Raw genomic sequence first — 26,127 nt, forward strand, 5'->3', positions numbered from 1 at the left:
GTTGAAGCTTGAGGTATAAAATACTCTTTTAAGCATACATCGAATCTAAATCTGGTATTTGTCTGCATGGATAGATTATACTTATGCAGATTTAATCATCACATTGGTACACTAAATACTTATGCAGTATATATTATACACAATTTGTGCTTCATTACAAATATGCATTTTTTAATCATGTTGTTTGCATTTTCATTTTCTTTTAATACACTGAGCTTCACACAAATTCCTTTTGTAATTATTTTAATTTAAATCTGCAATAGCTGCTTCCTTAACTTACTAAGTCATACATAATTATACATAGAGGAAAAAATAGGCTACAGACCTCTATAATTAGTATGCCTTTGAACCTAATCTTTCTGTAACATGGACAATTAAGCACCATCTTTAGTCAATAATGTTCTATGCAGAAAATAAATTGATAATTGGGAATTATCTATATGTACTAAGGAAAAGCTCCTGACAAAACAATGCCCAAGTCAGATATTGCAGAGTGTAAAAGGAAGAAAACAATTTTATGGGGAGGAAAAAAATGGAATATTGATATTTGGTTCAATCATTGAGTAGAAACTATTCTTTGCAGTGCATTCAGCAAATGTCCTTTGGAAAAAAAATGTGTTGTCACGAAGGTCCAAGAATTACAATACAGCAGAAGGAATCAGCAGAGCTACCCCTACCCCCCAAAACAATATTAATTTTGTGTGATTTTAAAGAAAATAATCGTAAGCACTTTTTGTTAGGTAAGCACTAATTATACACTAGTAATAATTAAAAAAAAAAAAACAAACCGTCATTGATGCTTTATTCATTATGTGGAAGTAGCTCATGATTTATTTTCCTCTTTACTAAAAAAAAATTAAAAAAGTTTGCATTTCTCTGTCAAACTGCAAAAATACTGCATTTTGATTATCATTTATGTAATTTCCTTGGCAGAGAGGTTGAAGAGTGTTAATTATTTTATCCAACAATTCGGAAGAAATTCACAACATTTTTTTCCTTGCAGGGCTTGAATAACTCCCTTCCTGCATCCTTCAGTGCTGATCCCATGTATTCTTTCCACCTCTTAAACTATGTATCCAGGCAGATCTTTCATTATTTTGCATTTCCACGTGTAACTCTTCAACGATATATAAAGGCAACCTAATTGCTTGAGAAGGAAACCTAAACCAGAGGTGAGTCTTCCAGGAAACTGGCAACACTTTCTAAAACAGTTTTAAAATGACGCTTTCCTCTAGAAGTTGGTGGCCTGCTGGTACATAATTTCCATCTTCACCTTTTGTCTCTTCATAGTGCTGTTTACTTACTAATCACAATGGTGACTCTATGAAGGATAGTCTCTTCTCACTGGTGACAGGATGAGGGGAAATGGCCTTATGTTTCCCCACGGTAAGTTTATGTTGGGTATCAGGAAACACTTCTTTACTGAAAGGGTTGTTAAGGACTGGAATAGACTGTTGGTCTATGGTTGAGTCACCATCCTTGGATGTGTTTAAAAACCATTTGGATGTGGTGCTCAGGGACATGATGTAGCAGAGGGTTGTTAGAGTTGGGGTAGTATGGTTAGGTCATGGTTGGACTCAATGGTCTTTAAGGTCTTTTCCAACCTGAGCGATTCTATGATTCTATGTTCTATGATTTCAGTAAACTAAGAGGTTAATTTATAATGAGGTCAGTTGCATAGCATAAACAGATTAACAGCTTGCTTGCAATGCCTCTAAACTAAAAAATAAATAGGGAATTAAAATATTGCTTTCTATGGTAGCATCTATAATAAGAAATTTCTCAATTAACTAATCTCAGTTGGACATTCACAAGTTAACTGTTGTGGGAAATCAGACAGATTTAAAAATAATTTCTTGTTGCTCTGAGCACCCTGATTTAGCTGTAGGTGTCCCAGTTCTTCGCAGGGGAGCTGGACTGGATGACCTTTAAGGGTCCTTCCAACTCAATTCGATTCTTCTTTGACAAGTAATACACAGCTCTTATAGTAAGCTTACTTTAAGTAAGGTTCTTGAACTCCAGTTTTAGAGTCTTCACTTATGACCCTTTACTCTTACCTACTTTGAAGAATTTAATTTGAAGATGCAGTACTGTATATTTCTTCTGTCTTTGATCATTAATATCCGTTGTCTATTATCCATGGCCAAATGTACACAAAATGTACCAACATACACATACTTACATCATGACTAGAAAAGAAGTCTAGGTTACCAAGAAACTCTTTTTGCAGAATGCAATATTTAATATTAATTATAATTCTGAGATGATTTCATATAAATAAATCACCAAAAATCTGCTATGCTCAGTAGATAAAAGAAATAACACTTCTAGAAATCATGTTAATAATCACATAAGACTGACAACACAAGCAGCAGGCTCACAAACTATGTGAGTTTTTCAATAAACTGTCTGTGCATACAGCAATACATACATACTGTGCAAAAAATCAACTTCTCCAAACTTACCAAATTATATAAATTGCGTCTGATCTGTGGTATAACTCCAGGAAATGTGGGTTTTAGCAGTTCCTGATAGCTTGCAGGCCATGTAACGTAGCTGCGGTCCTTTTCTATGTTGTTAATCCACTAAAACAAAAAAGCCAACCATTTAAAAACACACATTACCTAATGGATAAAATATGGATGTACAAATAAAGCTGTACTGAAATACACAGAAAATCCGGAAAAAGTAAAATCACTTACCCTCTTTTCTTAATTAGCAACAGAAAATAGATTGTAAAATTAATAGATCCTTTACTTTCAATAACACTTCATTTTTTTTTTCAGTTCACAGTATGTTATAAAACTAATTATGTAAGGAAGAGGAAAAAAGATCCCTCGTGTTCTGTACCAAGATGCAAATAAAAACATTATTTCAAGTGTGAAAAGTACTTTTGCAACACTAAGGTCTTAACAGCTAATCAGGCAGGTATGTGTGTAACAGAATATAACCATACTGGAAAACATGCAATGTTTATCTGTCACCTGCTGTAGCACTTACTATATATCAGAATAACTGAGTAATTAATATATTGTCAATTTCAGTCTATATTTATGTGTCTCTAAAAATACAGTTCCACCTTTCCCTTTCATTTTCACATTATTATTATTAACTGTGTACTGCTCTTATACCGTTTTATGTGCAAACTATCTAAAACTGGCAAACAAAAGAAAGATACAGGCTTCTTTCAGTTGAAAATTTTGATGCCTTTCCATTTGCACATAATCTTTGTTTTGAAAACTAGGACCAAAGATAAACTGAAAAGTTGGACATTGGACAACTGTGAGCACCTCTACGTTCTCCACAATTCACTTATCGTATTTGTAAGGTACACTTTGCAGCCTTCCATAACACAAAGATGTTACACAGCGAGATCAGTTGCTTCAAAGTCAAATTCTACTACGATGTGCAACTACTCTTCAATCCACTCTTCATTTCTTCTAAACATCCTACACATTCCAATTTTACTGAGGCATACACAAGAGAAAGTTAACCCTAAAATACGCTGAAGAGATTCCACCCTCAAAAATATGTTTTTATGCGCAGTATTTCAAAACAAAACCCAAAAACCCAGGACTTTTCTTAGATAGGGTTAATAAATATATAGTATTTAAATAAATAATTCTTTAAATACTCACTATTATTGAAGAGTGACGAATGTCTAGTGCATAGCTGTTATCTGCTGGATGAATATGCAATCTCATAAATTTACTCAGGATTTCCTCCTGGATTCCAAGTTCATGAAGGCCATGCATTACTTTCCCTTCCACTTTAAGTGTCTCTAAAATACTTTTTCAGGAAAACAAAATGCATAATGACTATATAGAATTCTTTTCAAAGCATAAGAAGGAAAAATATTTCACAGACTCTTAATCCAAGGCTTATTTTTAGCATTAAAAATAATTCTTATGTTCTCCTGCTGTCACTGTCAAACCCAAAGTTTATTCCTACCACTGCACATATGTATCAACATATTTCAAAACAGAATTATAACAGATCATATAACTCCTGTTTATTCACATTTATTTTACACAAAGGAATTTCCTCTATCTTTAAGAAGAAGTGGCAGGACAGCAAACTGGAAGGCTGCTTGTTGCACTGTCCTGGTTGAGGCAGAAACCCAAGAGTGGATACTCTAAGCAGCAGCTTTGCAGACCTGGAGATAGGCAGCAATCAATGGAGACAAAGGCAAGCCCTATGTCTGCATCAAGGCAGGGCTATGGAAATGGTGGGGAGGAAACACATAGCCAAGGTGATGTGAAGAAAGCCCCCAGAGGACTCTGTAATACTTGCTGCAATTTGAAAATTCAATATAGCAACAGGAAACAAGCCTGAAATACTTGCTTGTTAGAACACAGATTTTACGTGTCTTCATTTCCATTTCATTCGGAGTTTTCCCTATTCTGAGAAGTTTCTTCTAAATTAATTGAAATTGGACTTAGAATTATCATTTTAATATGCCTACTATTATTTGCATCATTATTAATAAAAAGAAGATGCAACTGTCTCTACTCAACACTCTGGCTGAGAAAAAAAGGTAAGTTAAAAAAACAAAACAAAACAAAACAAATACAAATGCTAGAATCAATAAAGTCTATGTATCTCCATGACGGAGAATGCACTGTGGGTGAGAAAATAAAAAATAAGAATTGCAGGTTGCCAAATCACAGGATAGGGAAAAAAAAAACAAACCCTTCTGTCTTACTATCAGAAAATTTATGGACAGTAACAACCAACAATGATGATTTTGAAGTACTCATGTCCGTCCTGCTGTTGACAACATAAAGAATGGAAAATGTCCACAAATTTTGAGAGGCAAATCATAGGAAATATAATTATACTGTAATTACACAAACTGCAAAAACATTCTTTAAGCCAGATCATAACAACAGAATTCATTGGAAAAAAATTACCAGACACAGACTCACTGACATGCCTGAAATAATCCAGCTGAATGTAATACTTATTTTTTTTTTCCCCTGACTCTTATAAAATGAAGATGAGACAGCACTTTATTTATTTTTTCAGAAGCATTCTTCCCATCTTTGTATGCATACATGTTGAATCCCTTCCATTTCCAATTAATTTTAAGTGGGAAGACATGAAATTATACTTAAGTTACAGAACACACATTCCTAGAAAAAATACTTTTTTCAATTTCTTCCACAATGTTGGTACTCAAAGCAAAACTCTCTTTTGGAATATTCCCTGGCTCCCAGAGAGCAACACATTGTCACCATGAGCACAACTCCAATATTCTTTGTAATTCTGTAATTTTCAAGACAAACATATTGTCTTACCTAAATGGATCATGAAAATCCAGGTCAATATGAAGGCCATTTAGAAATAAACGTGCTTCACCAGGTTGGATTCCAAGTGTTTCATGAAGGTGCTTAGAAATGAAAAGCATGGCTAATTATTTAGGTATACGTAAACACTAACACACAGACACAGGCGTATTGTACAAAACTATAAGTAATCCTACAGAACAGACACATCAAATCTCTTCAGCATGGTAACTTCTTTTATCTGAGTGTTATTAGTAAAAATACTGAAAGCATACTTCTACGCTTCCAGACCTTCAGGAAATATAAGTGAATATGCCCCAAAAAACAACCTACATCGCTCCTACTTGTACACATTCTCAGTGTCTACTGACCAAAAGTGAAAATACACACATATATAAAAATACGACTCATATTTTTTTGAAAAATTACCCCAAGAACACTCTTCCTAAAATCCATTAACTTCCAAATGGAGACCCTATATGTGGCCTTCAGTCCTCTACTAGAAACCAGCTTTCTCAATATCTTCCAGCATTCAAAAAATGTGCAGTAGCAACTTGGGGGAATACAGTAAAGATAGACTAGAAGCAAACAATCTCATTTATCAAAGGTACCTTGAAAAAAACCAGACAAGGAGCAGAAGCATATCCTTGCTTTCCAAAGAAGAAAAAACTCCATAATATTTTAATAAAGGAGTGAAGAAGGAAGTTTTTAGTACAGACTGCCTTATAATTTTTTTTTTCCCAGAAAGCAGTGAGGCACCATGCTGTTCAAACTAACAACAGTGGCCATAGCAAGATAACAGGAGCAACAACAGCAGTTTACTTAAGCTTACATCATGAGGAACTGTCAGATTTCCACATCTGTCTTAATTCCCAGAAGAGAACTAGGAAGTGGGAAAAAAAACCCCTTCTTTTTCCCCCCATTTAGCTTTCACTTATTGCATAAAACAACAAAAAATACACTTTCAAGAAAAGCACACTTAGACCAAGCAGCTTGTACTGTATATTATTCCACTTATAAGATTGCATCTGTAGTTAGCAAATCTAATTCTGACCATGGTTTCAATACCAGAGTTGTGCCACAAAGTCCTGTAACTACAGAAAATTTCCCATTAATGTCACTTGATTCAAGGAACAGACAGCAAACATAAGGAGGATTCCAGTCAGGGTGAGACATCTGAAGCACAAGCCTTATGAGGAGCTGCTGAGGGAACTGGGATTGTTTAGTCTGGAGAAGAGGAAGCTCTCTACAGCTGAAGGGAGGTTGTGGTGAGGTGGGGATTGGCCTCTTCTCCCGGGTAACAGAAATAGGATAAGAGAGAATGGCCTCAAACTGGACCAAGAGAGGTTCAGGTTGGACATCTGGAAACATTTCTTCTTCAAAAGAGTGGTTAGGCACTGGAATGGGCTTCCCAGGGAGAAGGTTGATGCATTCAAGAAATGTTTAGATGTTGTACTAAGAAATATGTTTTAGTGTGGAAATGTTGGTGGTAGGTGGACAGTTGGACTAAATGATTGTGGAGGTCTTTCCTTGATGATTCCCATCACCTTGATGATTCTATGATTAATAAGATATCAATAAAACTGCAACTGGCTGATTTAGGGCATACAAACATTAACTTAGCAAAATGTAAGAACAAAGAAGTATCAGTCACTAGATACTGAAATGGGACTCTGAAGGGTTTCCTTCATTATCACTGCAGGAGAACTGAGCTGAATCAGAGCTGAGACATATTACATAATTTTGATGCTAGGCATTTGATCGTTCAGTTCATCCATCTGCCTTAACAAACAATGACAGAAGGAGCATTTAGGCATCCAGGACTAGAATTTAATGCCCATAACATCCATATACTATTTTCTTGCTAAACTGTCAGCAAATTATTGCACTGGAAGTTTTGTTTAACTGGACCTTCTTTATTTATATATGAGTTCTTTGTCTATTTTTTAGTTAGTTATCAACTAATTACATCTAAGTCATCACATGCCTTTCAACTTTTAATACCTTTATTTTCTCCCATTACATTTACTATTCAACTTTCATTATCTTGAGAGGGAATCATTCAGTTACTCACAGCATGAGATCATATCTCTCCTGCTGCTAGATGGATGTACTACAGTTCAAGAATGCACATGTCAATTTATTGTGCAGTGTTCAGGAAGTTTCCCTACTTTTATTCAACATATTTTAGTTTTTAGCTGTGTAAAGACCTGTTGTCTCAAGTAGGATGTAATATGAAACATAAACTTAAGTACCTAAGATCCTGTTATAGTTAATGTATTCAATACAGTCTATGGAATCATAAAAGTGATTCACATAATCAACCACAAAGATTTCCAATGTCATTTGAGATGCTGCAAGGTTTCAAGATGAAGTTTGGAAAGTACAAGTCATGGAGAAAGGATGTCCCCATATCATGATCACCAGACTTGTGTGGCTATCTCAGATGCCCTGTGGCATCTCAAATGACATCAGAAATCCAAGTATAAGCAACTCAGTCACACCCACAAAACAACCACTGAGTAGCTGAATTGTTTTTCATGTCCACTGACTACACCTCCACTGTTATGAGTTTAGATACTGATATAGATGTGTCTAAGTTTAGTTATCCCCTTTCCAAATCAAATCTTATTTACTTGCCTAGTCCTCATATTTAATAGTAATATTCATTTTAATTCCTGATACATGTTTAATTTTTCTGCATTTTTGGGGTAGAGAAGTAGATCTTGCTTAAGAAATTGTTTTTTGTTTTTGTGTTTACAGAACTGTACTTGAAGCAATACACTGTAAAGACTTCATCAAGTGGTATGGAAGGACCTGATCTTAACATTCATATACTCTGAAGAAACTACGACAGGGCTACGTTTTGCTTTATCTTGACTATGCCCTTTACAACAAGGAGATACAGAAAAACACGTCTCAGATGTCTCAGAAAAACACATTTTCAGAATGAAAGCCATGGAGAGGGGTGCAGATACTGCGCTGCTTCTATGAGCAAAAACTATAAAACTTTTCACTAGAGGAAGAAGAAAGAAGTCTCCATAATGCAAAGCTCACCCAAAGATCTCAGAGAAAACACCGAAATGCATCATCTACCCAAGAATCAATACAGCACCTTGGGCACAAGAAGGGTGAAGGGCACAAGATGGTGAAAAAATGGCAAAAGAGGAAGTTACAAAAGTTGCAGAGTGCCTTAAGTAAGAAATAAACTCCATCACTGCACTGGCTGGTCAGTCTTAACATTCATACAAAAACGTTCTGACCAACAAAAGTTACAGACTGAAAATCAGCTGGATGTTGCCTACTCAGAACTTAATTGGCACACAACAAGAAATCAGATTTTCCAAAACTAGTTACAGGGTTTGTTCATCACTCTCCCTCTTTGACAGCAAACAGCCACTTGAAGAAATGTCTGCTTCTTGAGTACACATTGCTTAACAATGGTTGTCAAGTCAATAGCAATGTCAACTAAAAACTGGGTAATAAATATTAAAGAAAGATTAAGTACATGGATATGCCATCCAGTCAAGGATGACATTTACATGACCAAGTGATACAAAAACAACCAGGTCTTTACACGATTTGTTAAAAACAAAAGAATGATCATTTATCATTTCATGTGACCAAATCTAAAAGCTTGGCGGCTGTTGTTTAATACTGAATTTGAAACAACAAATCCAAACTCCATACTGAGACAGAAAAAGCAAAGAGGCACCTTAGCATTGACCTGAGATCAGCCAAAACACACAGATGATTCTCTGTGTGATACAACGAACAAAAGATGCAGTGCAGCAAGGATGAAAATAAATCCACCATTTATCACAGATGATGTTCAATATAGCCTGCAGAAGAGTTGTGTAGGTGACTCCAGGAATGTGGAAAGCTCCAAACTGACACACCCTGTGAGATGAACAGCAGACCTAGATTCAACACCAAGTAATAGAGAAGATTAACAGCTATAATAGCATACAGTGAAGGACTGAACACAGTGCTCCATAAAAAACTGTCTGTCCTTGCCTAATTCTGCAAAGCAAAAAGGGTGAAAGGCAGAAGTGCCACAAACAGCAGAAAATAAAAATAATGAATTGAGAATTTCAATATTATTTATGCAGTACATGATGATAACACTTCTGCTCTGAAAGAAACCATGTGAAAGTTGCTGCACTCATACAGATGTCCAAACGCAGCAATACGACAGTAACTCAAATGGGTACTGGAAGAAATAAAAGCAAACCTTCTGATTTTCTTCTATTTCATTTCTCATTTGCTTGTCGACAGGCACTCTGGTCAATGATCTGTAAAAATAAAATACCAGCCACACTCAAATGTTTTCATTTTAAAATTAAATTAATGCAAAATTATTTTAATATCATATTTAATGTAGTGAATTGAAAAATGCTATAATTGAGACAAAATGTCTCAATGCATAGTCTTATGTTTTATTTTTAAAACAAATATCTTCTCCTGTGCTACTCTAGTTAATGTAAGTTTCAAAGTTATGCTGTGTTGTTGAAGTAGTATTATTACCTTTTTTTACACAACACTCAGTCTTTCCTCTTACCTATCTGAAAAATAGTATGCATACTATAAAAAAGTAAGTCATATGATCATCTAAAATATTACCTAAACAAATCTCATATTTGTATATTTTAAGTTATGTTAGTAACTCATTGCTACTCAGCGTTAGAGCACAGGTGGCCAAGGACACAATCTGATGCTTTGCCCTTTCTTTTGCAAAAACATACGCAAAGAATGACTTCTTTAAAATTGGCTGAGAGATTAGAAAAGAGATTTACTGATTAAGAACATGTTGAGTATTCACAAGCAGTTGAAAATTTACTTTTCTTAGCCGTTCTACTTCTAAGAGATAATCTTCTTTTTTATCTTATTTACCTTTCAAGACTGTTTTTCCTTCACCTGCCACGAGGTCTGAGTTTATCACTATCAGGCTAAGGTGAAGTACACCCAGAGGAAAATTAATCTAATCAGATTACAAGAAGTCCCAAGCCATATTAATCTAAATGTGATTATCCTAATAAGTGCTAACATAATTACTGTCTACATATTTTCTCCCCAAACACAAAAAAAATGTACGTAACTGTGTATGGTTTAGGAAATCTGGATGGGGCTTAAAGAAAAACTGAAGTCATTCTAAATCTGAAGATTAACCAAACAGAATTAAGAACTAAGTCAACTTCAATACTCACAGTAGCAAAACAGTTATTTATATACAGTTATATATGTACAGTATAACAGTTATATATATAGAAACTCTCACTTCCACTCTCTCCAAAAAAAAAAAAGGTTTAATAAATCTTATTAATAAATTCTCTCTACTCTATGTCAGGAATAATACTTAGGATCAGTTTACTTCAAATAAAAATTCAAGCGATCAAGGAGACCTTGTTACGAGCAAACAATGTGATTTCCACATTTTGTTTGCAGAATTCATCACAGCTTAGCCTTCTCTATGTAAGTTCCTTTTTCCCCTGATCCCCTGTAAATAGTCTGGTAGGTTCTTTTTGTTACCACGAATCCCTTCTGGAACGTGAGATGAAATGGCAGTAGGTGGTCAAGAAGGAACTGTATTTATACAAGCCCGTAGTTGGCTTAAAATTGGCCAAAATAGGAAAGGTGTAACTCAAACTGTGATGTCAAAGACAGTGCTAAACAACAGTCAAAACACCCTCAGCAGTCAGTGGAGGGTGAGCTTAACGACTGTTGTGTATGATTATTGCTTATGATTATAGGAAGAAACCTAAGAGTATTTTAATTCCTGTTACTGTATTCTTAAATAACAGATATTTTTGAAACATAAATAACAAATCAAAGCTGTAAATTATCTTATAAAATCTTATTAAAACATCAACATGAAATGTATCATTTGTTAGACTATTCAATATAGACTGATATTTTGTAAAATCTATTTCAGCTGACACAGAAATGCAGGTTATAAAATAGAAAGTGGAAGAAACTTTCAAGGGACGGCATATTAATTTTTATGGCCTAGAGAATCCTTCAATTTTTAAGGAACATATAATATTGAACTTCTATTTTCATAACTATAGTTCTAAAATTTTTATACACCATTTTCAAACCAAAATTTGCATAATGAAAGAACAGGCAATTTCATGTCTAAACTATGTGGAATGTAAAACAATTTTGGACACTCTTTTTAGACAGTACCCCTCTGATTTATGATTGTTGTCAATGGAGACCTACTAATTTTTTAAATTATTTAAATATTTGTAACCTTTCACGTTCAAGATAACAGTAAATTATACAGGGCGAGAATTGAACTTCCCTTTTAGTAGATTTAAAGTCTTATATTTTTCCCCAGAAAAATCAAAATAAAATGGTTCAAGAGTAGGTAAATTGTTCTGCAGTGCCACAAACAGACAGTGGGAGTTGGAGTGGGATATAACAGTTAATGGCTTTTGAAATCAGTGACCTGAATGCCACCTAGACTATTTCATGCTGTCTTCTCTCCAGTACTTTACAGAATAGAACTGACCTTGCAGTTCAACATCATGTACATTTCTACTCCTTTGTAATGAAAAGCTGCATTTCCTAGTTGCTAATCCATGTGTAAACTCGTACCTTACCATTTTGTAATAATTATGTTTCAGGAATTTTAAACCTTATTTTACTTCCATTACAGTGCAGATTTTTGCTAGCAGAAAATCAGAGATGACGTTGAAACATTACATGATAGTTAAACAAAAGTTATAAAATGTGAAAGCACACTGAGTTAAAGACCGTATTTAGCATCATCTTTAATTCAGTACTTCAAGCAAATAGTGCTGATAAATTACGTGAAGAACTTATTAGATGCAGAGAAAAACATTTCTCATTTGCAGTACAATTGTCTTGCAGGAAAGCAATCCTTGATATTAGCACAAAGGAAATTGTTATTAATCTATTTACCTTGATCTTTTGTTAACTAACCTGTAATTGAAGACAGATCCTTCCCTGTAAAAACTCTAACATACAGAAGCCAGGATCATATCTAATAAACAATATTGTACTTAGAACTAAGCGTGGGTCGATCTCCTTATGAAAGTAACAGAATTTTGTCTACTCTTAGTGCAAGTAGGTCTGCTATTAATTCAACAGAACTTTGCATCTGTGAAAATGTAATTCCAGTAAAAGCCAGGACTAGGCCTTCAACCACAAGTGCATGAAGGATTAGGATGCCTATAGGATACCTCATGCAAGAGAAGGAAAACATTTAAGAGACCAATCATGAACTCTCCGAGGAATTATTATCTACTCAATGAAACTGTCTGGAATGCATCTAGCAAGCTGTAAAACATGAATACCTGACTGCAGAATTTGGGTATAAATCGGAATTGCAGTTATTAAATTCAAAAACAAACATAAAAACAAAATTTGAAAAACAAGTTGAAGTATCATACCTGGCTCTTATTGGGAAGTTCTGAGCTATGTCTTTCATCACCTTTAAGGCATCATAAGCAGGGGTAGACATAATTCGAGCAGCTGCTTGAAAGCTAAGATCTGGGAAAAAAAACACTGGTAATATCAATATTGCCTACAATCAGAAAACCTTTCCATATACACTTTATTTTTTTCTAATGTTTCAATTAGACATTTTACAAGATTATAGAGGTTGAAAAGACAGGCATTTAAGAAGCTGAAAGCACCAAAATCAGGGCTTCCCAAACAACTTCTGTTTGGACATCTTGTGCAAAATATAAATGCAATTTCCAGGTTTTACAAAAACATACTGAAATAAGATAATACATGGCATTACATCAGTATTATAAATACATCATGTTCAAACGTAGATGTGGATCAACCCACTGCACTGCAGAAAAAGGTCTTTATAGCTCCGGGACTTCACAGGTTTTTCAGAGAACTGATAGAATAAATCTAAGAAGTCAGTACTGATTCTGACTGTATTCTGAGTTAGCCTGATATAAGGTGCACCCGAGTGGAATGAGAAGGTGAGTTTGAGAGGTGGATAGTTCACTAGAAATTTCTTAACTTTATAGCAATACTTTTAATAATGAGATCACTGTTTTCATAACCAACATTTCAGATCTCTTTCAACAACCACATGAGCTGTGACCAAGTGAAGCAATACCGAGTTGTTATTGCTACTACAGGTAATAATGCCTCATCTGCTGTGCACTGGGGATGTGTACTTAAAAGCCTTGCATAATCTTTTAAAATTACTAATCTTTTCCATCTAATGCTGAACAGCTTAGAGCACAAATATTCAAATCCCTTTGAGGAAAGCAGGTATGTCTTTGTACTTTCTTGGTTTTCTCTTGTCAGAGACATGTATTTAAAGACCTCCCTGTTTTGGCACTCAACACAGATGAGAGAGCAGTGTAGGGCATCTTGGGGAAAAAGATGAGTCAGAGCTTAAATTAGATCTCAAAGTATGCTTTGAAAGCTAATGAAGCACTAGAAATCAAGAAGGTGCTCACACAGATAAAAGAATGAGTTATTAAAGGGAATATCACATCGATACTCTGTGCATCGTTTTTCATTATGAATAGCAAATCTAATTACTTATCTAAAACATAAGGCTCTTAAACTGGATTCTTGAATAGTGTTTAGTGTTTGCCTGACAGCTGGAGTTTTGGTTAAATTTGGTTAAATTCTTACTTGGAAGCTAAATCAAGAAAACCAGAAAGTAGCTGAGCCACTAACACAGCTAGTATCATTAGCTACTGAGAATGAACTAGAGAAAACAATCACGTCAGGATGACAAGTATCAGTGTACCATACAAAGAAAGAGCTGAAGACCTCAACTAAAAAGGTCTCGAATGTACTCTTCACAAGTCAGCACCAACTTTTCTGGCACTGAACAAACAGCTTCCCAGCTTGAATAATTTCAACACCTGTATGAGCTGGCTGTCCGGAGTGCAGCACCAATTCCATTTCTGTTTATACAGCATCACCACAGAAAAGGCAACCACTAAACAGAAACCTTATACTCGCTTTTAAAGGTAGACACTAAAGAGATCAGAGCAGAAACTAACTTTAACATTTGAGATAACATGTCCATCAGAAAACTGCAATTTCATTTCTGTGTTTAAAATCAGTAAATCTAATATTGGTCCTCCATCACATAAAATGAATTCAACGTTCCTCCAATTTCTACCACATAATGCTAGCATAAGAAGTAACATGTTCTTTTAAAATACCTGATATAGTACTGTTTTTAATGAAACTATATGCTTATTTAATTAAAAAAAAAAGTATTAGAATACTGGTACATCAACATAATAAAGGAAAATACATTGTGATAATACAGAAAACTATTCTACATACCTTGTAATTCCCAAACCTTTAGTGGTTCCATGCTGTTTGTAGTTTCAATTAGATGTTTTTTAAACTCTTTCAGATTATTTTTCAGGTCAGGATGCAATTGTCTATACCAAAATGTTTTAAAATGAAGATAAAATTAATGATATCCATCAATGTCTGATTTCTCTACTGCATGAAACTGAAAGTTGTTATAAACTAAACTGTACAGTTAGTTTACCACAGCACAAAACATACCTAATGGTATATTAACTGTATAATCAACCAGAATTGTGCAGTAACACACAGCTTGTTGTATTACCCATGAAACACATAAGCAAACTAGTGGCAGTAGGGAATGAGAATGCCAGGCAGGAGAATCTTTAATAAATTAACATCACTGCCAAAATCAAGCTACTGAGCACACAAGGCACTAGTTAGACTTGAAGACAAGCACAGCTGCCCAAAAACTTGGCTATCTGGTGAATGCAGATACATCCAGCTGGTGACAGGTCACGAGTGGTGATCCACAGGGGTTGGTATCGGGGTCTTTCCTCTTCAGTAACATAACTGATGACCTGGATGAGGGCATTGAGTGCACCCTCAGTAAGTTTGCAGATGACACCAAGTTGGGAAGAAGTGTCGATCTGCCTGGCAGTAAGAAGGCCCTACACAGAGATCTGGAGAGGCTGGATAGCTGGGCTGAGACCAATGGGATGAAGTTCCACAAGACTAAGTGCCGGGTCCTGCACTTTGGCCACAACCCCAGGCAACACTACAGGCTTGGGGCAGAGTGGCTGGAAGAATGTGCGGAAGAAATGGACTGGGGGTATTGATCAACACTCGTCTAAACATGAGCCAGCAATTTGCCCAGCAGGCCAAGAAGGTCAGCAGCATCCTGAAATAGTGTTGCCAGCAGGAGCAGGGAGGTGATCATCCTCCTGTACTCAGCACTGGTGAGGCCACACCTCAAGTACTGTGTTCAGTTTTGGGCCCCTCACTACAGGAAAGACATTGAGGTCCTGGAGCGTGTCCAGAGAAGGGCAGCAAAGCTGTGAGGAGTTGGGAGCACAAGTCTTATGAGAAGCAGCTGAAGGAACTGGGATTGTTCAGTCTGGAGAAAAGGAGGCTGAGGGGAGACCTCATTGCTCTCTGCAATTACCTGAAGGGAGGTTGTGACAAGGTGGGTATTGGCCTCTTTTCCTATGTAACACAGGACTAGAGGGAATGGCCTCAAGTTGCACCAGGAGAGATTCAAGTGGGACGCTAGGAAAAATTTCATCGAAAGAGCAACGACGTTCTGGAATGGGCTTCCCAGGGCGATGGTGGAGCCACCATCCTGGAGGGGTTCAAGAAACATTTAGATGTTGTACTGAGGAACATGGTTTGGAGGGGAAATACTGGTGATAAGTGGACAGCTGGACTGGATGATCTTGGAGGTCTTTTTCAATCTTGGTGATTCCATGATTCTATGATCTTTTCCCAGAACAGTTGGGCAATGAAGCTTTGAAAGCAAAACCTCAGCCTGTGATACGACTCTCCAATGGCAAACAATCTCCTTTAGATTTCTTAAGACTCTTCTATGAGATTATAGAACAAGAAGTAAAAACTAGCTAAAAACCATATATTTAAAGCATCAAGACTGATTTCCATAATATTTCATCTCACTGTATATATGAAGAAGTTTCATAAGTAATTTTGTGTTCCTTCCCCCAAAATCTTTTTTAGCTGTTGGATGCTTTTTATAAAAGAATGCTACCCTTTCTAGGAAAAAAAAATAAATCATATATGAAGTTTGTTGTTCTGGATTAAAATGAAATCTAGGTTCCTCAAAGAAAGCAGGCTTAACTGAAAAGGGAAGCAAAGACAGAAAACATCTTTTTTCTTATAACAGAAATGAAACAAGTAGAAATGACAAACGTGGTTTGTACTCCTATAAATTCCTCCATGAATTAGCACTTTTAACTAGTTTTGAACTTTCTAATTACGATTTTAACTGTTTTCCTCGCAAATTTATATTGATAATTTTTTTTTTCTTCAGACCCCCAGCTCTTCTGTGAATTAAAGGCAATTGAGTAATTAGACTTAGCTACAGGCTACAATCAAGATTGAATTCTGACGCTTGCTACTTTGTTTCTGTTGATCATTTATACTACAGATCAATGTAAACACAAAATTGGGCACATGTAAAGACTACTTAAAAGAAGCTGTCCTTCTGTGGGTATGTATTATCATGTATTATCATAAATTATGTTATTTTGCATAACCAAGCAGTTATGGATATAAGCAGAAGTTATAACATCTTAAAAAGACAATATTTCACAGCTAAGAGAAGAATAAGCTTTGGCATGGCTATAACTGAGGGACAATCTAAAGATTCTTGTCACATCTCTTTCATCTCCAGTATGAAAAATGGAAAAAATGAGATCCTAGAAACACTGGTTTCTGAGTAATCATCTGACAGCTTCACAAATTGGCAACAGTGCAACACAAAGAGTCTAAGTATAGCTAAACCTACCACAATCCAAGAAGAAAAAAGCTCAGATAAAAATATGCCATAAGTATCTGATTTAACCTGCTGCAAAAGGTCTCTCTACAGATAGAAGAAGCGATAAGAAAGCTTGCACTTCTATCTCAATGTGTTTATCTTAAAAACGGTAGAATTTAGCAGATCAAAACTCTGGGAAGCCATAAAGTTTTGTGAGAATATCTACAAGTTCACTTTTTGCTTTAGAAGATAAGAGAAAATGACACTAAAGAAGACCTACAATCCTGCTTCAGGAAAAGGGAAGCACTTTTGATGGTTGCAATCATGAAATGAATCAATCAATGAATGAACAGAAATAGCCCACAGATCTCAATAGGAGAGTAGCATCCAATTTCTTCTATCAATTGGATTAACAGACTGTAACTTGGAAACAGAAGTTCCTGCAAGAGCAGAACACAAATTAACAAATAAATATATCACCCCTTAAGCCCAGGAAATTTATGACTATTCACTTTGCAATCACACCAATTTTTTCATGTCTGTATCTAAGGTCTTGTTTCTCAGAGGGAATTTCTGCCTTTGAAAATAGTTTATTGCACACATTTGAAGAAAATCAGAAGGCTAAAAGCAATAAATTGAAATTAGTAGACTAAACAATGATTGCATCTTTACACTAACAAGGAATACAATAACGAATTAATCAGAATTTTCAGCCACAGAGAACGAAAGCATTTTCCACACAGATTTCCCTTCTTCTATATATATAGAGAAAGGGACGGGAGGGGGGAGGCAGGGGGAGTGTTCACATTTTGGAAACAAATGCAAGAGTTCCATTATAACTTCTGACAACTCACTTTAATTTTCCAAAGAGAAATCCTTGGACATCACTTTCTTCCTCCTCCTCATCTTCCTCTTTTCTGGTTTCATTTGTTACTGAACACACAGCACATATATGCAGTACAAAAAAAGAAAGTTACTGAAGTACTCCAATACATAATTCTTGCTAATTATAAAACTGTTAACAGAAACATATAATCAGAAAGCTGTCACTCCCAGATGCAATTTCAATTAGATTTATATCTTTGCCTTCATATTTTTGGCACCAGAATGAATCACTTTGCAGAACACACCAATGTTCAATTTATTTTTTTTTTAATTTAGTTCATCTAATGTTTAGAATTTCAATATAAATTAAACTGCTATGATTAAATAGTTCATTTCCCATAAAAGTAATTTCTCAGTTTGATTGACTGGTAGGTACAACTCCTATCAGCCAAATAAGAATCTCCAACATTGGACACAGCCAGAAACAATCTGATTCCTTTAAAAAAAAGTTAATCTACTTCTGAAGCTGCTCAAAGGTTATTGAACCATAGTCTTACCAAAAGAGAGGTAGAAGAATGAAAAATTATTTTAGAAATTAGAAAAATCTGAACTAATTTAGGAAAAAAATCGCCTCACCAGAGATACCAACAGATCCAAAATTGTTGGAGATCAAAGATCAAACAGTTTTGTAGTTATTGAAAGGAAAAAGAGTGGGGTACACTTTGAAGTACAGCAACAGATAACAATAATTGTAGGTTAAGCAATGAACTGTATCCTAAACACTGCTGTTTACAATGTTTCCATGTATTTTAATGCCTTAGTTCTTAATGTGTAAGCTTTCATTGTGTAAAAAGAAATAAATATAACAAGTATAACCTTCAAAAGATTAATGACTTTATAGCTACAAATGACAGCATATTTTAATAGTATCTCTGATAGGATACCATAAATGAAAGAAAAAAAAAAAACAAACCAAACACAACATACCTTTAACCTGTGTGTCATCTACTGCTTTGTATTCTGTGCTCTTTATTGCAAGTTCTACACCATATCCAGATAAATACATTTTTCTGGAGCGTGGTTTCTGTTTGATGATATTATTTTAACAGAACAAAAAAACATAACTTAAAAAACTGTCTCCACAGAAGATTAACAATATGTAATACTATAAAATGTTATGACAGTTGTAACTTAAATTCATCTTTCAATTTATGATTCAAAGCACAAAACAGTAGATAAAGAAAAAATAATGCCAGGCACACTGACAGCATTGAGAACATTAGAAACAGAAAATAAGGACTCATTTTATCTCCTATAGAGCACGGAAAGGCTATCAAAGCTGTAATCCCTTCACATATTATTAGAAGTATTGAAACAAGCAGAGCTGGTAGCACTCTACAATTACTGATGCCTTACAATTAATATATTAAACAGTTCACATATTGCTGTAGTTTTGCCAGACTTTTGAATGTTAGGAGGAATCCCTCTATTTCTGCAGCAGGCTGATACCTTCAAAACAAAAGAGTTAAGAAACTGTACCAAGGTGTTACTGCCAAAATCTTGTTGCCAGTTTTTTCAATAAGAACAACTAACTTTTTCTAACTTTGGAGGGGAAGTCTGATGTTCAACAGGGTAACTACAGACAGTTAATTCTGAAAAAGTGTTCTAATTCACCCAAAACGTAGGAAAAACCTCTTTCCAAAAGGTGATTTGCAAATGCACAACAAGAACTTTATGAAAGCCCTTCAGCTTTATTTTGCGATTTCCAAGAAACATTTTGTGTTGAGACTCCTCCAGCTCACAAGTCAAAACTCCAGCAGCACTGGGGTTTTCTCTACAGGTCATCTAAGCCAATCCCAATGCAGAGAGCTCTGCATTCTCTAAAGACGTTCTGGCAAATAAAAAAAAAAAAGACAGCAGAATGACCATCTCTCTTCCTTCAACACTCCCTCTCCTGGCGTTTAATGAAAAATGAATCAGTCTCAGTGGGAACCAAAAAATAGAAAGTGGAAGTTGTGAGGAAGGAGGAAAAGGGAAGGGCAGTTTTATAGAGAGGGAAAGTGCAGGGAAAAAGACAACAAGCATTTTGTGGGACCACCTTGCATAGACAGGTAAGAGCAAGGAGACTGAGTATTGTAGGTACATAAAAGAGCCAAAAGTTCAGTAAAAACTACAGTCCTACACATCTTAGAATTTAAGTTTGCCTTCCTCAAATTCTCTATTTCATTACTGTGAGCAAACAATTCTGTAAAAAATCTGCAAACCACAGATCTCATTTCCCTGAAATGCCTCGCCTGCAAAAATTGCTCTCGGTGCTTCAGACTATTTTTATATTAGTTGCACTATTTAAAAGCCATACTTGGAATATAAACTACACAGACTTTCTGAGAATCAAAACCAGGAGATGATATGGTTCCATATACTGGAATTAGTTTTGTCTTGTTTCTGTGTTAAGAGTAAGATAGGGAAAACATTCAGAAACATTGTTTTTAAAATACTGACACTATTCCTCACTGACACTGAGGAACACAAATGTCAAAACTGTCTAATGACATTGGCTCGTGACATGCTGCTTTACTATAATGAACACATAAAATTATAAAATCATATGTAATTATTTATTTCATTTTACAGCTTGATTTTCTACTCTAGCTCCCATTTTTCTAAACCTTGTAACTCATTTGCTCTGCCTTCTGCACCTAGGTTCACCTAAGATCCTTATACAGTGTACAAACTCCAGAAATATAACCAGAGATTAGAGGAAAAGATTGATAATATTATCATTTCTTTCCCAACTTTACAGCTGTATTGTCTACCATTTCATCTAGAAAATTTCTACAACAAACTGCAACTACTTGAAAGAGAGGTTGCAGTGCAGTGGAGGTCAGTCTCTTCTCCCACGTAACTAGAAACAGGATTAGAGCGAATGGCCTCAAGTTGTGCAAAGGGAGATTCACAGAACACAGAATTGCCCAGGTTGGAAAGGACCTCAAGGATCATGAATCTCCAACCTGCCTGTCACATGCAGAGCCACCAACCTCCCCATTTCATACTAGACCAGGCTGCCCAGGGCCCCATCCAACCTGGCCTTGAACACCTCTAAGGACTGGGCATCCACAACCTCTCTGGGCAGCCTGTTCCAGCACCTCACCACTCGCATAGTAAAGAACTTCCACCCCCTTGACATCCAACCTATATCTTCTCTCCCTCAAACCATTTTCCCTTGTCCTGCTGTTATCTGTCCTTTCAAAAAGTTGAATTCAGTTTGGATGTTAGGAAATAATCTCTTCTCCAAAAGAGTAGCCAGGCGCTGCAATGGGCTGGAATGGAGGTGGTGGAGACAGTGTCCCTGGAGGTGCTCAGGAAACATATACATATTGTACTGAGGGACATGGTTTAGTGGGCTACATTGGTGATAAGTGGATGCTTGGACTGGGTGATCTCAGAGGTGTTTTCTAACCTTGGTGACTATGATTCTGTGATTCTAAATTAGAACTTGTATGTGTAGTACACATAATTTAGGCTTATGCAAAAAAAACGTATAAAGCATGTTTATAAAAAAAAAACAACAACAAAAACCAAGAAAAATAGAGATAGAATGTTAACAGCTTACTGAATCAATGTTAATTTGAATTGCATACCTCAACATAATGCCGGAGAACATAAACAATTTCCTCCTTTTGTGCCCTCTCAGATAAAATGCTGTGGAATTTAACAAAGTCTCTTGTGCCCATTTCTGCATAAAGAACAACAACTGGGCCATCCTCCTTGAGAGCTGGGTATTTATGATCTCCTTTAAAAAGATATGGCCTGGGTCTGATTTGAGAAACAAATAATTGTGTTATTATGTATTCAGAAGTGAAATAAAAACAGTGGCAGTTTTTCTACTTCAAAATTGAAAAACGATTATATGATAAGCTTATACTCACACACTAGATGTGAACGAGCTACATAAAACCATTTCAAAATAATCACAGTTGCTCACAAAAGAACTTAAAACACCACTTTTCAAATTAAAGTCTCAAAAACTGAAAAATCAGCATCAACTATAAGTACTTTAATGTATTTTATCAAATTGCAACAGAGAGAGCAAAATAAAAAGCACAGCATTGGCATTTGGGGCAATAATTGCTTACAGCAAGAACATTTTAATTGAAATGACATTAGATCTATTAGAGATATGCAGAGCAATCAGTGAGTAACAAAACAGCAGAAGGAAATTCAGCAAAGTTTGAGAAAGCTGCTAACACACATGGAAACTAAGTGAGGTTATCACTCATCATCAAGCTTTCTTAATTTAGTCATTTTGCTAATTTTAATTGCCCACCTACCCTCCTCATTCAATGCCAAGACTGTAGAAAAGTTACGCTTTTGCACCTGCAATAAGTTAAATATTTTCTTAGATGACTGCAAATGTCTTTTGAATAAATAGTGGGAAAGTAACAGATAATACAATTAAGTAATATTCTCAAGGTGCTAATTATTGATAAGCACTTCTTTTTTTTTTTTCCAAAGTTGCTTTTGTAAAGTCACACTGGAAGGATCAATAAACTCTCTCCAAATCTCCCCAAGGCAAGCCAAGAAATTCTAACCCAACACATTCTGCATAAATGTGTGTACTGCAGCTACACACTCCTTCAAAAATCATACTCGTAAGGTCTGAGAAGAATTCCACATGCCACAGTTTCTGTGCTGCAAAGCTTAGGAACATCTTCCTTATAAAATCACAAGAGAATTTACATTGGAAGGGATCTTTGGAGGTCATCTGTTTCAATCCCTCACTCAAAGTGGAGTCAATTTGTATCAAGCTGCTCAGGGCCTTGACATCCTATGTAAGCTTAGTAGGTGTTGCAATAAGAGTCAACATTTGCAAGGCAGAGACCAAAGAAGGAGCCTGGCTTGAGAATAAATTTGTGAGCACGCAGCCATATGTTGCAGAAGTGTCAGGTAAGCTTTCCCCTGCTCACTGCAGGACAAGAAATGCAAAGTAGGTGTCATCAGGACATTTAAAACAATTCTTGAATGAGTAAGCTGTCTTCAAGAACAGATTCACATTTGTCCCTATGAAAGCAAATATAGTGATGTGACTTCTGAAACTTCCTTCCCACACCCAGAGAGAATACAACTGCTGCAGTCATTCACAGGGCACCAAAAACCTAAATAAAGGGAGCTTCTCCTTCCTTCACCAATCACCTAGGCAGAGGAGATGAATGATTCCTGCTCTCAGTAAGTACCAACAGTTGTCTCACTGACAGTCTTAAAGAATGCATTTCATGTTACAGCAACCAAGCTTCACTAAAAACTTAAGCACTGAGTGAAATAACACAGCACAAGGCTACCATAATGACCTGTAATTTCGGAACTAAAGCATTCAGTGAACCCAAGATAAGCCTCCATTCTCTGTTTCTCTTTGAAACTGAATAGCCATGGAAGAATTGGTTTTCTTACTGCTATGAGCTAATTAATTTCCTGCCAAAAGACACTCTCATGTGAATGCTGCCTGAAAGGTAAGGAACAGAAGATCAACAGGCAGAAATGATAAAATAAATGCGGATGTGGGTTCTGGCAGCCATTAGCCAGCTACTAGAGTACTGCAGGCAACTTGTAGAGACAGCTGCAAAAACAGCATCAGATATTTCTGCTCTTGGCTGAAAATGCCCCAAAAATCGTAGTGTTGTTTTCAAGATATGCAAGTCTAATCATTTTACTACTGAAGATTTTTCTTTGAAATGTCCAAGGCTATTGAGCAGCCTTTGCATCTTCACAAAATAGTTCCTATTAGAGCCACGCAGCCCACTGGAACATAACATAAATCAAATCACGGTGGCTGCTGCATAAAGGAATGGCAGAAATAAAACATTGACCTTGACACGTAGACCTTATCCTTTTGGGCTCTCCTTAGTCCAAAGTGCTGGAGCCTTCCTAGACCTCCGACTGAGCTGATGGATCTACACCAAATAATGCTGTAAGCTCTTATTTCTCTTTCACTGAAATTTGAATCTAAAATCCCTAAAAACAGAGTATTTCTTCATGTTCCCATTCCATACAGGGAACTTAAAAATACAACTGAAAACCTAGCTTATACCTGGCTTAACTGAAGGAGTTATGACAGACAAAAGACAAAAAAAAGCAAAGAGCAAGAAGAAAAATAGTTTGAAATAAAAAAGGGAGGAGCATACATCATTAAAAAAATTTACTTGTCCTAAACGCCACAGAGAAAAAGAACAACTGAGATAGAGGAGCCAACAGCAAGACAGAACACCGTCCCATATGCCATTATGTACATCACACAGAAAAGACAGAGGAGCACAGCCCTTTTTATATCACTAAAGCGCTAAGTCTCCAGCACAAGTGACTGAGCGTATGCTACCCAGAGCATAACTGGAAATAACAGTGGAAACTACTTGGAGGGGAATATTTTTTCGTAAAAGTTTAGCTCTGGGAACTCTAAATATCTGAGTGATTCAGCTATTTTTGGGCTTGGTAAAAGTAGAGGAAGTTCAATAAGATTTTGTCCCTGCAGCTATAAGGGTTGCAATGTAACCTGTACACACACACACACACACACACAAAAAACAACCCAAACCAAACACAATCAGAAAAACAACCAAAAAAAACCCCTTCAGTTTTCCTGTGAGTTTTTAAAGTTAATTTAATGATTCCCAGTAGTCTCTTTCAACTTTGAAAACTTTATAATTCTATTGTTTAGTGTCCTAATTTTCTAGAATCTTGCAAATTTGGGAATAGTATCTCCAGAAAGAAGAACTTGCAGAATCCACCTAAAAGGAGCAGTAAACTGCTTTATAAGAACACTATATACAGACACTGTGGTAATTTCTTTTTTTTTTTTTTTTCCCCCACAGTTTACATTTGGTCAAAATCAAACTCCAAGAATTATGGCTCAACTACTTTATCTTTCAGGTTCAAATCTCCTTTTGATACAGGTTAAACATTTTGCTTTCATAATTATATATTTATTTGGATAGGTTCTACATTATCTCATGGCTGAAACTCATTTTGGACTGATGCTAGTTTCTACAGGACAAAACCTGCAGAGTTTTGATAGGTGCAAAGTCTAGCACGAGGTAAGAAAAGTTATGCCAGCTTATGCAGATTCTTCTTTCACTCCTACAGTTCAGAAACCCTCAAATACATTGACAATGACTACATAAAAAACTGCTGGTGGAAGTACTGACTCTGAAGCATGAAATGGTATGTTTGCATACTGTAGAGTAAATTTGACTATTTCACACCAACAAAAAGGGCAAAAAAAAAAAAAAAAATATTCCCATGGTTAGAGAAGCAAAGCTCTGTATTTTATTTTAAAATTGTATTTTGATATGTAATTAATGAATTTCCACAACACTGAGTGTTTAAAATATCCAAGAACCAAAAGTAACTCTTTTGGAATAATGTGTATTTTAAATATACTGTAAGCACTGATTTATGAGGATGTATATAAAGTATATAGAATATGAAGTACATAGAATGTAAAATTCCAAAATACTACAAGTATAAGTGCTATAATGCATTTTGCTTTTTTAGCAATGTATTTTTTTCACTTAAAACAAAATCATTACATTTACCTCTTATTAGCCTTCTTCAGAAGCTTTTTAATTTCATTAGTCTTACAGGTGTGCTTCCCATGGATAACCACAAATGCACTGCAGCCTTCTGGTGGAGGTTCATCAGCTGCAATCTAATATTTCAACAATTATACTTAACCGGAATACTTTGATTGCACTTCAACTTAAACTCACATCCCTCTGATTAAAATAACAGCTGTCATTGAGTCGTGTTTCTAATTAAGCCCATTCAAAGTTGTGTACATGTGAAAACAGTAATGGAAAATATTAGAAGATTGAGACCAAACTTTGTGAGATGCAATCTATTAAATGTGATCGGATTCCAGAAAATGCAAGTCTATTTATGTTCTGCAATGATGGGGTTCAGAAATGTCCTCCATAGGCTGGCGTCACAGACTGTATTAAAGGCATTTTTAATCTTAATTACTGTCAGTATTTGACTACTCTATCTTTCAAATTCTGAAATATTAAAATAATGGAAGAGAATTCCACTAAATAACAGATCTAAATGCTTTGAAAATTTCACACTTTGGGAAATGTCTGAATTCGCATTACAGTATTTAAAGCAATGTAACAACAAAGAAACAAATAAAACCACTTGAGTTTTAAGAAAGAACAATTCAAAAAAATTTACCCTGGAAATAAAGCTATTCATCTAATT

The 26,127-nt window shown here is 35.6% G+C and overlaps 1 protein-coding gene across 5 annotated transcripts in view; it reads right to left on the reverse strand.

Moving 5' to 3' along the window:
• UGGT2 (UDP-glucose glycoprotein glucosyltransferase 2) overlaps positions 1–26,127 on the reverse strand; it is a 74,695-nt gene that overhangs the window by 38,794 nt on the left and 9,774 nt on the right. For all 5 annotated transcript variants that reach the window (XM_042867861.1, XM_042867859.1, XM_042867860.1 and 2 more), the window contains exons 4-13: positions 25,467–25,579; positions 21,522–21,696; positions 18,868–18,964; positions 17,910–17,988; positions 14,595–14,695; positions 12,707–12,806; positions 9,523–9,583; positions 5,301–5,392; positions 3,639–3,789; positions 2,466–2,585 (exon numbers count right to left, since the gene is read on the reverse strand). In XM_042867861.1, the coding sequence (XP_042723795.1) occupies positions 2,466–2,585; positions 3,639–3,789; positions 5,301–5,392; positions 9,523–9,583; positions 12,707–12,806; positions 14,595–14,695; positions 17,910–17,988; positions 18,868–18,964; positions 21,522–21,696; positions 25,467–25,579 (1,089 nt within the window). The remainder of the gene's footprint in view (positions 1–2,465; positions 2,586–3,638; positions 3,790–5,300; positions 5,393–9,522; positions 9,584–12,706; positions 12,807–14,594; positions 14,696–17,909; positions 17,989–18,867; positions 18,965–21,521; positions 21,697–25,466; positions 25,580–26,127) is intronic.

Source organism: Lagopus leucura, unplaced genomic scaffold, assembly GCF_019238085.1.
Source record: "Lagopus leucura isolate 7727_CA_CO unplaced genomic scaffold, USGS_WTPT01 Super-Scaffold_100001, whole genome shotgun sequence".
Lineage (NCBI taxonomy): Eukaryota > Metazoa > Chordata > Aves > Galliformes > Phasianidae > Lagopus > Lagopus leucura.